The 18,681-nt window shown below is 41.8% G+C and overlaps 1 protein-coding gene and 3 non-coding genes across 4 annotated transcripts; all 4 read left to right on the plus strand.

Annotated features, from left to right (window-relative positions):
• Positions 1–165: 165 nt before the first annotated feature.
• Positions 166–6,225, plus strand: LOC121576857 (ribosomal L1 domain-containing protein 1). Its single transcript, XM_041890405.1, has 9 exons — positions 166–251; positions 809–948; positions 1,095–1,233; positions 2,953–3,101; positions 3,655–3,756; positions 4,007–4,100; positions 4,510–4,644; positions 5,016–5,147; positions 5,815–6,225. The coding sequence occupies exons 1-9, from the start codon at positions 210–212 to the stop codon at positions 5,944–5,946; spliced, it is 1,065 nt and encodes a 354-aa protein (XP_041746339.1). The 5' UTR covers positions 166–209; the 3' UTR covers positions 5,947–6,225.
• On the plus strand, positions 2,705–2,832 carry LOC121585185. Its single transcript, XR_006003812.1, has one exon. It is a non-coding gene; the product is annotated as a small nucleolar RNA SNORA55 (small nucleolar RNA).
• On the plus strand, positions 3,793–3,920 carry LOC121585186. The gene has a single exon (XR_006003813.1). It is a non-coding gene; the product is annotated as a small nucleolar RNA SNORA55 (small nucleolar RNA).
• Positions 4,225–4,350, plus strand: LOC121585192. The gene has a single exon (XR_006003815.1). It is a non-coding gene; the product is annotated as a small nucleolar RNA ACA64 (small nucleolar RNA).
• Positions 6,226–18,681: the final 12,456 nt, after the last annotated feature.

The following is an 18,681-nucleotide window of genomic DNA, read 5'->3' on the forward strand; positions in this document are numbered from 1 at the left end:
TTGAGGTTAAGGTTAGGTTAAAATCAGATTTTAAAATATATTGTTGAAATAGGCGGGGTTTATGACGTTGTGGCTGTGGTAACTAGTGACGACCTTTTGGAATTGTCCTCCAACTGCTTGCAAATAAAGTTGGGACGTTTCAATTTCAAGAGTGACGTAGGCCAATCGATATGCGCATGCGTCAGCCTGGATAAAACACGCGAAGAAGCATGGCAGACAAACCGGAGGATTTGGCACTGGACCGGGTGCAGGTAATGTCTAAAAACCACTTTGATAAGGTCTTCTTTAACAAAAGTATAGTTAAATGGGTGCCAGGAAAAGCGGGGTGATATCAGCGGGTTACATTTTGTAAGACCCCTTTCTCTGGAGCTAGCAACTCGCTGGCTGGCTAACAAGCTAGCTAACAAGCTAGCTAACGTTAGCTTGTGCAGTCGGATAGTTCGCAACACGAGGCAAGTCACTGTTCATTTCTTTATCATAACGGGGAACGCTGTGAACACATTTTCAAGGATGTGTATTCCTCCCTCAATTGGTTCTTGGTGAAACTGCCATTGGAAAAATATCGACCCTGTACTACTCCAACTTCTGTTGACTAAAAGTGAAAAAGTTGTAGCTAACTTATGTTATTTAACTATTGTTAGTTTTCTCACCTGAACTGACTCTTGCTCAGGACAATTTAACCAGCCTCATTAGCTTTGCTAAGTTATTTATTTGCATTTGATCAGTGTGTCTATTTGAACAAAATGACCGAAATGTGAATTTGTCAGGGTATTTGCTATTTCTTCATAACTTCTCATTGTGTTCCCAGGTAAAGAAGGCTGTTCAAGCACTGCAGGCTTTTCAGAAGACGAAGTCTACCCCAGACTCTCTGCTCCTGGACGAGAGTCAACACATATCCCTCCTCTTTACGCTATGGAAGATTCCAAAGCAGGCCCAGACCATCCGCATGTGAGTCCCTCTGCCAACACTGTTACATAATACATGCATAGCTATGGAAAAGTAAGTTGAATGTGTGGACCAAGCAACCCCCTGTCCTGGAGTATAGGTGGTAAAACTGTCTGATAATAACCACAAGTCTTCTGTTTCTCCCTCAGCCCCTTGCCTCATGGCATCCGCACCAACACAGACGAGGTGTGTCTCTTCACCAGAGACGAGCCCAACATGACCCCTGACCAGACCCAGAGGTTCTACAAGAAACTGCTGGCCGATAGAGGGGTCAAGAACGTCACAGAGGTATTACTAAATAATAATTATTATTGATTGTGTTTATATATATTTTTTATTTTTATTTAACCAGGTAAGCCAGTTGAGAACAAGTTCTCATTTACAACTGCGACCTGGCCAAGATAAAGCAAAGCAGTGCGAAAAAAACAACAGTTACATATGGGGTAAACAAAACAAAGTCAAAAATACAACAGAAAATATATATAGTGTGTGCGAATGTAGTAAGTTATGGAGGCAAGGCAATAAATAGGCCATAGTGCAAAATAGTTACAATTTTGTATAATACTGGAATGATAGATGTGCAAATAGAGATACTGGGGTGCAAATTAGCAAAATAAATAACAATATGGGGATGAGGTAGTTGGGTGGGCTAATTTCAGAAAGGCTGTGTACAGGTGCAGTGATCGGTAAGCTGCTCTGACAACTGACGCTTAAAGTTAGTGAGGGAGATAAGAGTCTCCAGCTTCAGAGATTTTTGCAGTTCGTTCCAGTCATTGGCAGCAGAGAACTGGAAGGAATGGCGGCCAAAGGAGGTGTTGGCTTTGGGGATGACCAGTGAGATATACCTGCTGGAGCGCAGACTACGGGTGGGTGTTGCTATGGTGACCAGTGAGCTAAGATAAGACGGGGATTTGCCTAGCAGTGATTTATAGATGACCTGGAGCCAGTGGGTTTGGCGACGAATATGTAGTGAGGGCCAGCCAACAAGAGCGTACAGGTCACAATGGTGGGTAGTATATGGGGCTTTGGCACTGTGATAGACTACATCCAATTTGGCACTGTGATAGACTACATCCAATTTGCTGAGTAGAGTGTTGGAAGCTATTTTGTAAATGACATCGCCAAAGTCAAGGATCGGTAGGATAGTCAGTTTTACGAGGGCATGAGTGAAGGAGGCTTTGTTGCAAAATAGGAAGCCGACTCTAGATGTATCTTTGGATTGGAGATGCTTAATGTGAGTCTGGAACACCTAGGTATTTGTAGTTGTCCACATATTCTAAGTCAGACCCGCCGAGAGTAGTGATTCTAGTAGGGCAGGCGGGTGCAAGCAGTGTTCGATTGAAGAGCATGCATTTAGTTTTACTAGTGTTTAAGAGCAGTTGGAGGCCACGGAAGGAGTATTGTATGGCATTGAAGCTCGTTTGAAGGTTTGTTAACACAGTGTCCAATGAAGGGCCAGATGTATACAAAATGGTGTCGTCTGCGTAGAGGTGGATCTGAGAGTCACCAGCTGCAAGAGCGACATCATTGATATACACAGAGAATAGAGTCGGCCCGAGAATTGAACCCTGTGCCACGCCCATAGACGGCCAGAGGTCCAGACAACAGGCCCTCCGATTTGACACATTGAACTCTATCTTATCTATCTAACTCTATATAATGCTTTTCTATACACCCGAAGCTCTTACCTCATCCTCCAATGCATCTCCAACAGATTTACTGTAGTCTGTAGCTAGTGTTTAGTCATCCAATGTCAAGTGTACCCCAGCAAACCCTGTCCTCCTGTCAGTGTTGGACATGGGCAATGATGGTACCATAGTGACTCAAAGTATATCCAGACGGACCTCCCTCTCTATTGGACTCTGTCTCTACAACTTTGACACAGTTACCTACTGTATACGCATGCAATAATGATAATCAGTGCTTGTCATTTTTGATATGGTCCTTGTTTACTTGTTGGTGCATGAGACTGGACTCACCCAGGCATATCCCTGTGTCTTTCTATAGGTGATCCCTTACAAAATGCTGAGGACAGAGTACAAGCCCTTTGAGGCCAAACGACGGCTGCTGGGGAACTTTGACATGTTCCTGTCAGACGACCGTATCCGCCGCCTGCTGTCCTCACACATCGGCAAGCACTTTTATGAGAGGAAGAAGTAAGCCTACAAATGCTTGTAAATAATGTAAATATGTTCTGTTGGTTGATCAACTTTTCTATTTTAGTCGAATTATTAAATCTATTTACTAATTTTTGCATTGGTTCGGAACCTGGTTCACTCGCAGTATGAATTGGTTTAAATCCAGTGCTATATGAACCTCATTCCAGTGAGGCAGGGGAGCAGTATCATTTTTCTGCTGTCTCCCTGTTCACTCTCTGGGAACATCACCACCTTCCGGAGACATTTGAAACCCCACCTCTTTAAGGAACACCTGGGATAGGATAAAGTAATCCTTCTACCCCCCCCAAAAAAAAATATATATATAATTGTAAAGTGGTTATCCCACTGGCTATAGGGTGAATGCACCAATTTGTAGTCGCTCTGGATAAGAGAGTCTGCTAAATGACTAAAATGTAAATGTAATCAACATAGCCCCTAGTGCTGTTCCCTGGCTTTGAAATGATTCAAATCACATTTAAGTTGAAATGTGCCTTCAAGCTTGCCCTTCCGGAGTTCTAATCTAATGGAGTGTGTTCTCTCCTCTGCTTAGGGAGCCTTTGTCAGTGAACCTGCAGAGCAAGAAGCTGGCCTTGGACATCCAGAGAACCATCCAGGGAACAATCATCTCAATTTCTAAGAAAGGCTGCTGCTGGTGAGGCCTGCTCCCAGCTTGACTTGATGAATAAGTGCACCCCAGCAAACCCTGTCCTCCTGTCTGTGTTGGCCATGGGCAATGATGGTGCCATAGTGACTCGAAGTATATCCAGACGGACCTCCCTCTCTATTGGAGCCTGTCTCTACAACTTTGACACAAAATAGCAAGTGTCTAACATTGTTAGTTTGTTCATATACTTTAATTCATTCACACACTACCTCTTGTATCATGTAATTGATTGTTTTAGCATGGCTCGTGTGGCCCACTCTGGGATGGCTGCAGATGAAATAGCCGAGAATATCGAATCAGCTGTTAGCACCATCGTGACCAAACTACGCATGGTGAGTTTGCTGCCAGGGATCCTCTTGAGCTCACTAATGAATTGTATCCAGTCACTACAGATATTTACACTTTTATTATACGTTAAATAGTCCGGTATACTCAATGTTGAAGAAATGTTTGGGCCCAGTCTGAAAATCGCCTTGGATAGCTGTTGTCTGGGGTGAGATTACTGGGCCTATAGTACTGAGGTACGTTAAGCTTATTGCCTGCTCTTTATAGCAGTGTGATTAAACCCATGTGCCTACACCCCACCCCACCTCCACAAAGAAAGGCCTTTGACAAGTGGCCACAATCAGAGATGCGATACACAGCATAGCAATACTGTTTGGCAGTACCATTGAAAAGGTTCCTTTCGCAGATTCGTGCATGTTTGAGACTAAAGATGGCCACCATCTTGCCTCTTTGCAGAAAGGACCATTGATAAAGATCATCCACCTGAAGAGCCAGTCATCAGTGGCTCTGCCCATCTACACCTCTAACATGAACCACCTGACCATCTTAGAGGAGACACAGAAACAGGCCCGCGCAGCCATGGACGCCAAGGTAGGATTGCTACACACACAACTGCTTGTAAACAGTATTTTAAGATTATATTGTAAATTGATCAATTATCTATTTTTGTCAAATTAAATCTATCAAAGGACTCGTCTTTGCACTGGTTCGGAACCTGGTTCATTCACAGTATGAATTTAGGTTTTAAATCCAGTGCTATATGAACCTCATTCCAGTGAGGCAGGGGAGCGGTATCCTTTTTGTGCCGTCTCCCTGTTCACTCTCTGGGAACATCAACATAGCTCCTTGTGCCACATATTGACTATGGAAGTCAATATCAGATATATGCACGCACGAACGAGCTGGATCCCACATCCTCCTGCTCATAATGAATACCTGCAACTTTTGTTTGTCAATTTCAGAAAAATGCAAGCAAACAGAAGTCTGCTAAGAAGGAACCGAAGTCTACAGAAAAAAACACAGGTGCTAAGGTGGAGGAACAGATTCCACAGCTGGTTCCGATAGTAACGCCAAGCAAAAAGGCTAAACTGGAGGTCTGTACCACACGTGTCAAACCAAATGCAGTTTAATATTAGATTGTATTTTTAGTTGATCAATTTGTTTTTGTCAAATTACGTATTTGAAGACTTGTCTGTGCACTGGTTCGGAACCTGGTTCACTCTGTATGAATTTTGGTATAAATCCAGTGCTATATGAACCTCATTCCAGTGAGGCAGGGGAGCGGTATCCTTTTTGTGCTGTCTCCCTGTTCACTCTCTGGGAACACTGATAGACTGTGGAGGTTAATTGACCCACTTTGTATCAGTCCAATCTCTTCTCTGTCCTGGCACCCCAATGGTGGAACCAGCTTCGCCCTGAAGCTAGGACAGCAGTCCCTGCCCATCTTCTGAAACCCTACCTCTTCAAACTGGACCTTTTTAAATAGTCCTCCTCCTCACATTGACCCCTCCCTCAAAAAAAAAAAAAACTCAACCAGCACTTGACCCCCTTCTAGCTCTGTCTCTACTGATAGCTACGTTATTGAGGAAAAATGTACTTTATATGCCTGTGATGTGGTTGTCCGACCTAGCTGTCTTAAGATTAATGCACTTAACTGTAAGTCGCTCTGGATAAAGTGTCTGCTAAATGACTAAAATGTATCTACAGAAGACTCCTCTCAGTACTGTGCTAATTGATTGCTCCTCTCCCCGATCCTTGTAGGAGCCGACCAAGAACGGACTTGAGAAGGCACCCAACCCAACAGGAGGAAAGGGTCTGAGAAGAAAAGGTAAACTGACCAAGGCTGTGAAAAGTCCTGCACAAAGACTGAAAAGACAAGTGCCTCAATCTTGATGTCTGTTTTGTCATGTCAACTCTGTGGAGAACAGCTCTACTTCCTCTCCATTACTGTCTGTGTATTACTCCCCCTTTCTCTACATGGAACTCTGACTTCATCACACTGATATAAAGGACTGGTTTATAAATATAGAACTGTCAACATCAGTTGATCCAAGGACAAACCCAAAGGAGCTGCAATTGTCTTTGTCTGCCCCATTTAAAGGGTTTTGTTCAAAATCATATTTTGTTTTAAGCTCGACTTGTAAATTTAAAATAATAAATATTACCACAGTATATTTCTTGTCTTCTCATTTGTTAAGCACAATGGGCTCACTGTTTAATGAGTACATAAGATTTGTATGTAATGCAAACCAACTAAATTAGGCAATATATGTTGTGTGTGTGGTTCCTGATGCATTAGCCTTGAGGGGTGTTTACCACGGTGAAATCAGTCAGAATACAGTGGTCTGTTGGTGTCAGATGACAAGGCTATTGTTGATGAGATAACATGTGCAGCTGCTGCCTCATCCTTACAGGCCATGTTTGCCTTTCTAAAATCAAACTGGGTTGTTCAAGTGGAGGTTGCGGAGAGGACTTATCGCGGAGTTGGCAGCTGTAAATGCCTTTTTGGTTTGCGGTCGGCCACAAAATAGTGGGAGTGTTCATATTGCTGACTGGGTGGTTGCAGACATATTCTGCCACAATTTAGTCCTCTATGCAGGGCACGTCATAATCATCCTCAGTCTCATCTGGTGGGTGTTCTGGTTGGTGGAACATTGAGGTGCCACTGGAGGAGGATGACGTTGGCTTTGCCGAACTAAAGAACAAAGGGATCTGCAGTGTTGTCAGGAAGGTTTCCAACAGTCTTACTAATGGAATTAGGAACTCATTCGAAGGAACGGGAGGCCCTAAAAATTACACTTTAAGGAAAATGTTTTAACATATTTGGTTTTATTTGTGTGTTTAGCTCACATTAATATACTTAGAATGCAAGTACTTACAATATGAGTGAAATTGTTTTCCTTCCAAAAATGTTAGTCATGTTAAAAAGCAGCTTTTCTGTGTTGGAATGGTGTGGGCATACCCCAACAACAGAATGGTGTGGCCATGTATTGGTCATAAAAAATATTTATACAGGTAGACTGCAGATTGGCCAGCTCATCCTCCTCTAGACCTCTGATTGGCCAGCTCATCTTCCTCAGGAGTATGTCACACTGAGGAAATAGCAAGCATTTTGTCTGTTTGAGGGGTTTAAGTGTTTTTTTTTTTTCCTTCCAAGTTATGCTTTGGCCACATGAGTATAGAATGAGTCAACAACCTTAATTGGGTACGAGTTAACAATGTGAACTTTTAAAAGTTAGATTTTCACTGGATAATTACTTTAATTGTTTACATTTAATGTACATTTATATTTACCTACTTTGTGTGATGAGTAACACCCTCCTGCTGTGAGTGTAGTTCCTCTCTCATTCGGAAATCTCACCAGTCTCTGTGTGGCACAGGGACTTCCCCTACATTACACTCTAAAAAGAAACGGTTCCTGGAGTATCCTTTAGGGGTTCTTCAAATTGAAACTGTGGGGGAACCCCTATAAGTTCCCTCGAAGAACCCTTTAAAAGGGTTCTTCAAAGAACCCCTTTTAATGGATCCTCGAAGAACCTTTTGGGGTTAATTTTTGAACTACCTCCCTCCCCTATTCTAATTATTAATAATAATACGCATAACAATAACACAATATTTTAGTTTGTGTTTATTATGATTTTAGTGGCAAAGCAGAATAAAAAAAAATCAAAATATGAGGTCAACTCCCAGCAGAGCCCCAAGTCCAATGGGTATATCCTCTGGCATGTTGATGTTCTCCGTATCCGTAACCAGAATGATTTTGCAGTGCATGGTGATCGAACAGGTTATATATGTTATATTCATCAGAGGTGTAGGAAGGGGGAAGTCTGTGAATCCTAAAAAGAGTAATTATACAGATGTTAACAAAACATGCACATGACAGTATTCATACCTTGGTTTTTGTGTTAAATGTGAATGAAAAAAACTTTTGATTATGGTTTTCATCCAAAGTCCTTGTCCATAATGTAGAGGCCTATGGGATTTTCATTGAAGAGGTAAGGGAGGAGGATGGTACATGTGATCTGCATAACATACCAATACCAATTGACATGCCTTTGTATGCCTCCTTGTCTGTATACCTGCAGACAGACACAAAAGTGAGCAGTTCAGTAATCTGCACCCAATACACCTAGCCTTCAACATATACTTTTAGCATACAGTACATATTCTTACCTCTGTTGATTGATATCCCATTTAATTGTGTCCATTTTCTGTTTTAGAAAGGTTTGCACATATGAAAAGATAGATGGTATCATCACAAAACAATATCAATTTAGATCATATAAGGGACAAACCTTTCCTTACATTTAGAAGATCTTTACATTTTTCAGTTAAGTGCCTGCACATGCTGTCCTTTCAAATTCCAATCTCAATGTTTCAGTTCGGCAGTTAGGTTCCTGCAAGAACCCCCATCGAGGTTCCTCGATGAACCCCACCTCCTATGGGGTTCTTGGAAGGACCTTTTGGGGATAATTTTCAGTGCCAAGAACCCTAAGGTTCTTCAAAGAACTTTGAGGATCTTAGAAGAACCCTTGTTGAACCCCTAATTTTTAGAGTGTATTTACATATTGTGTATTCTCTTTTAAAACCAGGCCCCCATAACTGCCCAGTCAATCTCAGTCACTGAAACTGGAAAATACACCATTTTAGGGTCTATTTCAGATCTTATTCTTGATTGTCTTGTAGTGTATTGCTATGTCAGAAGGACAGTGTGGATACTATTATGATTGGCTAGTCGAGGAATGTAAACAATATTATTTACGATGCAATTCACCACCCAAGGTATGTATAACATACTGTACCCAATGTAGGTACAATACTGTTTTTAAATGTCTAACTTTTGACAATTAAGAGTCCTGAAAGTCGTTAGAAACTATCATGCAGATGTATGTATGAATAAACATGAATAATTTTTATTTATTTATTGTTATAGAATCTGTTGTACCAGGGCTCTGTTCCTGGAGAGCTACCGTCCTGTAGGTTTTCACTCCAACCCTAATCTATCACACTTGATTCTAATAATTAGCTGGTTGATAAGCTGAATCAGGTTAGTTACAACTGAGGCGGGATCAAAAACCTACAGGAGGGTAGCTCTCCAGGAACAGGGTTGGAGAGCCCTGTTATACTATAGCATTGTTATAAATATTGGCATTAGGAATGTTTTGTGAAACATTGTATTGTTAGCCTTTACACTGAAGAAAAGGAAGACAAATTCAGCTGGCCCAGTGAATCTGTAAGATATAGTATGAATATTATGGACATATGTTTTTCTGCTGTTACTCTGTCCAGCATCAGAGATCAAAGCCCCTGAGCCATTCAACGTTTGTCTAACCCTGGTCTGGCTGTTTGTGTTCCTGTGTGCTTTTACTACTCTGCTGCTTCAGGTACTGAGGAAGAAGACGGGCAGACGTTAAGATAGAACACAAAGAAACATAGGGAAGTGAGATGTGGTTATAAAGTGATGGGCTGTTATCAGCAGACAGGTTATCTGTCTGTCTAGGGCTGTTAATGTGACCGACCAGATTACCGCCACACCGGGTCACAAGTCATGACCGCAGTCAAATTCCATGTGACCGTTTAGTCAGGGTAACTAGGCTTCTCCAAAACTGCTCTCTGATGTTACTGATGGTCACAACAAGACACAAGAATCTAAAAGTTTAAAAAATGGAATTAAGAAATATTGAAATATTAGGATGAGCAATGTCGGAGTCCGGAGTATAAAAAAATAAATATACAGTACCAGTCAAAAGTTTGGACACCTACTCATTCAAGGGTTTTTCTTTATTTGTTAAAAATGTTGTACATTGTAGAATAATAGTGAAGACATCAAAACTATGAAATAATACATATGGAATCATGTAGTAACCAAAAAAAGTGTTAAACAAATCAAAATATATTTTATATTTCAGATTCTTCAAATAGCCACCCTTTGCCTTGATGACAGCTTTGCACACTCTTGGCATTCTCTCAACCAGCTTCATGAGGTAGTCACCTGGAATGGATTTCAATTAACAGGTGTGCCTTCTTAAAAGTTAATTTGTGGAATTTATTTCCTTCTTAATGAGCCAATCAGTTGTGTTGTGACAAAGTAGGGGGGTATACAGAAGATAGCCCTATTTGGTAAAAGACCAAGTGCATATTATGGCAAGAACAGCTCAAATAAGCAAAGAGAAACAACAGTCCATCATTACTTTAAGACATGAAGGTTAGTCAATACGGAACATTTCAAGAACTTTGAAAGTTTCTTCAAGTGCAGTCGCAAAAACCATCAAGCGCTATGATGAAACTGGCTCTCATGAGGACCGGCACAGGAATGGAAGACCCAGAGTTACCTCTGCTGCAGAGGATAAATTCATTAGAGTTACCAGCCTCAGAAATTGCAGCCCAAATAAATGCTTCACAGAGTTCAAGTAACAGACACATCTCAACATCAAGAGTTCAATCTTGGTTTCATCAGACCAGAGAATCTTGTTTCTCATGGTCTGAGAGTCTTTAGGTGCCTTTTGGCAAACTCCAAACGGGCTGTCATGTGCCTTTCACTCTACCATAAAGGCCTGATTGGTGGAGTGCTGCAGAGATGGTTGTCCTTCTGGAAGTTTCTCCCATCTCCACAGAGGAAATCTAGAGCTCTGTCTGAGTGACCATCGGGTTCTTGGTCACCTCCCTGACCAAGGCCCTTCTCCCTCGATTGCTCAGTTTGGCTGGGTGGCCAGCTCTAGGAAGAGTCTTGGTGGTTCCAAACTTCTTCCATTTAAGAATGATGGAGGCCACTGTGTTCTTGGGGACCTTCAATGCTGCAGACATTTTTTTGGTACCCTTCCCCCGATCTGTGCCTCGACGCAATCCTGTCTCGGAGCTCTACGGACAATTCCTTCGACCTCATGGCTTGGTTTTTGCTCTGACATGCACTGTCAACTATGGGACCTTATGTAGACAGGTGTATGCCGTTCCAAATAATGTCCAATCAATTGAATTTACCACAGGTGGACTCCAATCAAGTTGTAGAAACATCTCAATGTTGATCAGTGGAAACAGGATGCACCTTAGCTCAATTTCGAGTCTCAAAGGGTCTGAATACTTATGTAAATATGTTTTGCCCATTCTCACCTCTTTTTCTCATAGTGCATCAAAATTATTTCTAGAATACAAAAATGAGTACAGTCTCTCCATATAATGTATCAACACACAACATACATTTTACATATATAAAAACCACATACCTGCATCCAAAAGAAAAGACAAAACATTTGTAGAGCACAAATATGTTCTGCCCATTATCGCCTCTTTCTACAACTGACGCACAATATAAAGGACTGGGATCAGTCGAGAGGCTAGCCATCGTTCACACATACAAAACCTTAGCTAGCTAGTAACCACAAGTTGAATTCAGAATGTTAATATCATCCTAGAAAGTACAATTACATCTTAACAATACCATCCACTTATGAGTAAACTCTAAATACACAACATTATTCATGAACAAAACACTGTGTGTATGACTTTGTACTTAAAGGAATCTAACTTTTCTGAAGACAGAAAAAGCATGCCTACCTCTCATAGTGCATCAAAAGTATTTAAGCACGAGCACGCAGGTTAAAACGTAAGTACGCGCTCCTCTATTCCCAGGAAGCAGGCATGCATAATAACAAATCAACATGCTATATTAATATATGAACCTGGTGAAATTCAAAGTACTTTAACAACTGTTACATATTCATAGATGCCAAGGGAAGCCAGGCTTCCCCAAAAAATGTACCCAAAAAATATTAACAAATTATAATCATTATCTTTCGTCTCTTTGTGTTTGGTAATTTTCTTTAAATTCGCAAGAGGCTTTATGTATCTCACAGGAGAAAGCATCCGAGGGAGCGAAACAGCGCCCCTCTGTCTCTGTATGTGTAGGCCATCTATCTGATGCTGTCTGGTCCAAAAGAGTATGACATTGTTGCCACCCGTAGTATTGAATGCAAGGGAAGCCAGCGAGCATTTGGCCTCCCTTGATTAAAAAAAAAGTATAAAATAATAGCCAATCAGCCTTGAGCTAAACTGAGTGAGCTCAATGTGAATGGTCCTGGCGCACCAAAAAAAGAAAGGTGTTAAGGGAAGCCAGTTTGGATTTGGCATCACTCTTATCAATTAGCATCGAGAGCATATGTCATTGACAGAAACAACTTGAATTGTTGCATCTCGTTGTGTTGTTGTCCTCAAGCTAGCTAAAATTGTCCCTTTCCTAAATTAGCCATGGATGGAGATAGGGATTTGGACTTGTGGTTGTACTTAATTCTCCATACTGGCCAATGATTATAATGGCGATTCTGATCCAACCATTAATTTGTACATTGTGCCCCTGGCCTGAGAGGATGGAAGTTCAATATGTAGCTAGATGTAGAAGGCTAATGTTAACTAGCTAACGATGCCCATGAAAGGAAGTTAGGCTAGCTGACATGGGCTAGTTGATCTGGACATTTCTGACAAGTTATAAATAGCTCTCTAAGGTATGCAATGACTAACATGACAAGAGGAACTGATGATGCACTACCCAATTTCGAAATTGCACCTTGTGCATTCTACTATTACAACTTTCAAGAGTAAGTTTAAAACCGGAGTGAGTTCCTAAAAAATAATAATAATAAGGCAACAAAAAATAAAAGCGTGTACTGTATGACAGTGATAGACCATTTCATCAACATGAAAGAGAGGTGGCATTGCCATTTCTCTACAAGTAGGGTGAGTCAACATGTTTTTTCTACTTGCACAAACTCTCACGCACGCACACGCACACACAGGAATCAGAAACATGGACAGCCACATCATATTTAGCTTACATTGATTGGACTAAATTGTTTTGGTATCTTTTAGTTGTCACTGTATTGGACTAAGCATAGGTGATTTGATGATGTTGAAATGGTGCTGGAATAGAGGAGGCAGCTCCTGTTTTCTTTGCAACTTGTGGTAACGCTAGTTGATCTGGACAGAAATGTCCAGATCAACTAGCCCATGTCAGCTAGCCTAACTTCCTTTCATGGGCATCGTTAGCTAGTTAACATTAGCCACCAAAAATTCTGAAATTTCCATCCCCAACTATAACATTTTCCGTCTAGATAGAACTGCCAAAGGGGGTGGAGTTGCAATCTATTGTAGAGATAGCCTGCAGAGCTCTATCATACTATCCAGGTCTGTGCCCAAACAGTTTGAGCTTCTACTTCTAAAAATCCACCTTTCCAGAAATAAATCTCTCACTGTTGCCGCTTGCTACAGACCCCCCTCAGCCCCCAGCTGTGCCCTGGACACCATATGTGAATTGATTGCCCCCCATCTATCCTCAGAGTTCGTACTGCTTGGTGACCTAAATTGGGATATGCTTAACACCCCGGCCATCCTACAATCTAAACTAGATGCCCTCAATCTCACACAAATTATCAACGAACCTACCAGGTACAACCCTAAATCCGTAAACATGGGTACCCTCATAGATATCATCCTGACTAACTTACCCTCTAAATACACCTCCGCTGTCTTCAACCAGGATCTCAGCGATCACTGCCTTATTGCCTGCGTCCGTAACGGGTCCGCGGTCAAACGACCACCCCTCATCACTGTCAAACGCTCCCAAAAACACTTCAGCGAGCAGGCCTTCCTAATTGACCTGGCCCAGGTATCCTGGATGGATATAGATCTCATTCCGTCAGTAGAGGATGCCTGGTTGTTCTTTAAAAGTAATTTCCTCTCAATCTTAAATAAACATGCCCCATTCAAAAAAGACAGAACTAAGAACAGATATAGCCCTTGGTTCTCCTCAGACTTGACTGCCCTTGACCAGCACAAAAACATCCTGTGGCGTACTGCATTAGCATCAAATAGCCCCCACGATATGCAACTTTTCAGGGAAGTTAGGAACCAATATACACAAGCAGTTAGGAAAGCAAAGGCTAACTTTTTCAAACAGAAATTTGCATCCTGTAGCACTAACTCCAAAAAGTTTTGGGACACTGTAAAGTCCATGGAAAATAAGAGCACTTCCTCCCAGCTGCCCACTGCACTGAGGCTAGGAAACACTATCACCACCGATAAATCTACAATAATCGAGAATTTCAACAAGCATTTTACTACGGCTGGCCATGCTTTCCACCTGGCTACCACTACCCCGGCCACCAGCTCTGCACCCTCCGCTGCAACTTGACCATGCCCCCCACTTCTCCTTCACACAAATCCAGACAGCTGATGTTCTGAAAGAGCTGCAAAATCTGGACCCCTACAAATCATCTGGGCTAGACAATCTGGACCCTTTCTTTCTAAAACTAGCCGCCGAAATTGTCGCAACCCCTATTACTAGCCTGTTCAACCTCTCTTTCGTAACGTCTGAGATCCCCAGAGATTGGAAAGCTGCCGCGGTCATCCCCCTCTTCAAAGGGGGTGACACTCTAGATCCAAACTGTTACAGACCCATATCCATCCTGCCCTGCCTTTCAAAAGTTTTTGAAAGCCTAGTCAACAAACAGATCACCGACCATTTCGAATCCCACCGTACCTTCTCCGCTATGCAATCCGGTTTCCGAGCTGGTCATGGGTGCACTTCAGCCACGCTCAAGGTCCTAAACGATATTATAACCGCGATCGATAATAGACAGTACTGTGCAGCCATTTTCATTGACCTGGCCAAGGCTTTCGACTCTGTCAACCACCGCATTCTTATTGGCAGACTAAATAGCCTTGGTTTCTCAAATGACTGCCTCGCCTTGTTCACCAACTACTTCTCAGATAGAGTTCAATGTGTCAAATCGGAGGGCCTGTTGTCTGGACCTATGGCAGTCTCTATGGGGGTGCCACAGGGTTCAATTCTTGGGCCGACTCTTTTCTCTGTGTATATCAATGACGTCGCTCTTGCTGCTGGTGACTCTCAGATCCACCTCTACGCAGACGACACCATTTTGTATACATCTGGCCCTTCATTGGACACTGTGTTAACAAACCTCCAAACGAGCTTCAATGCCATACAACACTCCTTCAGTAGCCTCCAACTGCTCTTAAACACTAGTAAAACTAAATGCATGCTCTTCAACCGAACGCTGCTTGCACCCGCCCACCCGACTAGAATCACTACTCTCGACGGGTCTGACCTAGAGTATGTGGACAACTACAAATATCTAGGTGTCTGGTTAGACTGTAAACTCTCCTTCCAGACTCACATTAAGAATCTCCAATCCAAAGTTAAATCTAGAATCGGTTTCCTATTTCGCAACAAAGCCTCCTTCACTCATGCTGCCAAACATGCCCTCGTAAAACTGACTATCCTACCGATCCTTGACTTCGCGATGTCATTTACAAAATAGCCTCCAACACTCTACTCAGCAAATTGGATGTAGTCTATCACAGTGCCATCCGTTTTGTCTCCAAAGCCCCATATAATACCCACCACTGTGACCTGTACGCTCTTGTTGGCTGGTCCTCACTACATATTCGTCGCCAAACCCACTGGCTCCAGGCCATCTATAAATCACTGCTAGGCAAATCCCCGACTTATCTTAGCTCATTGGTCACCATAGCAACACCCACCCGTAGTCTGCGCTCCAGCAGGTATATCTCACTGGTCATCCCCAAAGCCAACACCTCCTTTGGCCGCAATTCCTTCCAGTTCTCTGCTGCCAATGACTGGAACAAATTGCAAAAATCTCTGAAGCTGGAGACTCTTATCTCCCTCACTAACTTTAAGCATCAGTTGTCAGAGCACCTTACCGATCACTGCACCTGTACACAGCCCATCTGAAATTAGCCCGCCCAACTACCTCATCCCTATATTGTTATTTATTTTGCTCATTTGTACCCCCAGTATCTCTATTTGCACATCATCTCTTGCACATCTATCATTCCAGTGTTAATACTAATTGTAATTATTTTGCACTATAGCCTATTTATTGCCTTACCTCCATAACTTGCTACATTTGCACACACTGTATATATATTTATTTCTGTTGTATTTTTGACTTTGTTTTGTTTTACCCCATATGTAACTCTGTGTTGTTGTTTTTATCGCACTGCTATGCTTTATCTTGGCCAGGTCGCAGTTGTAAATGAGAACTTGTTCTCAACTGGTTTACCTGGTTAAATAAAGGTGAAAAAAAAAAAAAAAAAAAAAAAAAAAAAACGCTCTGTGGTTCTAAATCAATAGTTGTTTAGTGGTCCGAAAATGTAGGAAACATTAACTTGCTTGACCATGCTGTAGGTCATGTAACTGTTTGTTACATGCAATATGCTTTGTGGACTTCAACAGACTGTGATGAGTGTGATGGAAGGAGTCAGGCGCAGGAGGGTAATCACCGAATACAGAGTTTATTCCTTAGTGGACACACAAATGCCCTCAAATAGCGATCAATGAAACAGGCACAGGGAAACTATCATCCCTGGCAAATACACTGTAATGGTAGAATCCAATAATACATAGGCACAGGGGGAAATCTACCCTCGCCACAAAATGTACGAGTAGCTCCACTACTCTCACAATTAACAATCACCCACAAGGACAAGGGGGCAGAGGGAACACTTATACACGGACTAATGAGGGGATTAGAACCAGGTGTGTGTAATGACAAGACAAGACAAATGTGATGATGATTGAGGCGGCAGTGGTTAGTAAGCTGGTGACGACGAACGCCGAAGCATGCCTCGCCGAAGTCGTGACACAGACAGAGGTTGCTCTCCGGTTTGGTGATGAAACAAAGGTGGGGTTGAATTTATTCTGCCACTGTCTTATTGTCTCGGCCTTTAGGTCTATATATCACGGTGTCAAGGCATATGAACTAACAGGTTATAGAGCAAACAACGTAATTATCACAATACATATGTTGTAATGTATATATATTTTTTGGCTTCCCAGTGATTTTACCCACGTGCCGCTACTGCTTTCATGCAACTGTATTCAAATCATCATTAGTTGCATCACGCAGCCTTAGAATGTATTAAAAGTCAAACATATAACCTAACCTTTGTATCACAACTAAAGTTGCATAAATAACTAAATTAAGCATATAGGAGGACCTGTTTCTTTGTTAACTGCTCAACACAGAATAGCCCCATGTGTGCACTCCCTCGGAAATCATTTGGAGAAAATATCCTTTCTATTTTATTCAGCTATGTTTAATTGTATTCCTCATACTATAAAATAATGCCACGGAATTCTAAGCAAATATTGTCTTCTAAATGAACTAGTGTAGCCCACAGCCATATGCCATAGCCAGATCAGGGCATAATATATGGATAACTCAGAATATACTATTCTGTTCTTTGGAAATAGGCAACATTTTCTTCATATCATGTTTCTTTAGACCCGTCCAAAATAAATAGATTTATTGTGATGGTGTAGGCTATATTAAATGGATTTATTATACTGCATCTGTGGCTTGTAGGCTATGCGTGGAAGCCAGGAGATGCTAAACATGTTTATGTTAATTACTGTCAATTACCGTGAGACCAGCAGTTATTTGCACGACAATCACCAGTTGACAAAATGTCATGACCGCTACAGCCCTGTGTCTGTCACAATATGGCAACGCATGCTTTCATATGATGGGAAATTAGTGATTGGCTGTTATCAGCAGGCACACAGGTTATGCCTGTCTGTCACTATGTGCTTCCACATTTGATCCTGATCAGCGATTTGATTGGTGATTGATTCACTCATTACTTGTGATGAATGGATATTCCCCTCCATTCATGACAACCTGTGACTATTCTGTCAAGAACTACTATTTTTTCAACACTTAATTAATGTAATGCATATCCTTGTGACCATACCCAATACATTGCCTAACCCTTACGCTTATATCGCTATCAATTAAATTAAAGGGGCTTTATTGGTATGGAAAACATATGTTTACATTGCCAAAGCAAGTGAAATAGATAAACAACAGTGAAATAAACAATAAAAAGTGAACAGTAAATATTACTCACATAAGTTCCAAAAGAATAAAGACGTTTCAAATGTCATGTCTATATACAGTGTTGTATTGATGTACAAAAGTGAAAATAAATAAATATGGGTTGTATTTACAATGGTGTTTGTTCTTCACTGGTTGCCCTTTTCTTGTGACAACAGGTTACATATCTTGCTGCTGTGATTGCACACTGTGGTATTTCACCCAATAGATATGGGAGTTTATCAAAATTGGATGTATCATCTGTAACTCGCGTCAACGTTATCTCCGAGTGTCCCGACTCCAGGAAGCGGTGTCCCTGAGCAGACAGTGGTTATCATGGGTCAGGACAGCATGACGAGTTGTGCTGGAGCCATGGTTCTCCAGGAGGGAACATACAGCCAGACTGCAACTCCAGCCGGCCTGTCCCTTCCACTAAGGAGAGCACCACCATACTGGTCACAACCAAGACAGTACAGATCTTTAACCACACAGATTAAAATACAGAGGAAAAGACAATGGGGTTGTGGAGGTCTGGCGTTGTAGCTTGATGTCTCTAGTCTAGAGATCACTCTCACTCGATGCTTCTCATAAAAATAGAAAACTATCAATTAATACTGTTTTTGAAAACAAGTGAACGTTTAACAGTTCTACAGATCCAAACCACTCCTAACCTGTCATATGACAACAGCGTGTCTGGTCATGTGACCTGCGGCGCCGA

Source organism: Coregonus clupeaformis, chromosome 1 (assembly GCF_020615455.1).
Source record: "Coregonus clupeaformis isolate EN_2021a chromosome 1, ASM2061545v1, whole genome shotgun sequence".
Taxonomy (NCBI): Eukaryota; Metazoa; Chordata; class Actinopteri; order Salmoniformes; family Salmonidae; genus Coregonus; species Coregonus clupeaformis.

Coding starts and splice junctions, on each gene's coding strand:
- LOC121576857 (XM_041890405.1), top strand. CDS start 210: ATGGCAGACAAACCGGAGGATTTGGCACTGGACCGGGTGCAG. Junction 1,234..2,952: donor GGGTCAAGAACGTCACAGAG/GTATTACTAAAT, acceptor GTCTTTCTATAG/GTGATCCCTTACAAAATGCT. Junction 3,757..4,006: donor TCTAAGAAAGGCTGCTGCTG/GTGAGGCCTGCT, acceptor TGATTGTTTTAG/CATGGCTCGTGTGGCCCACT.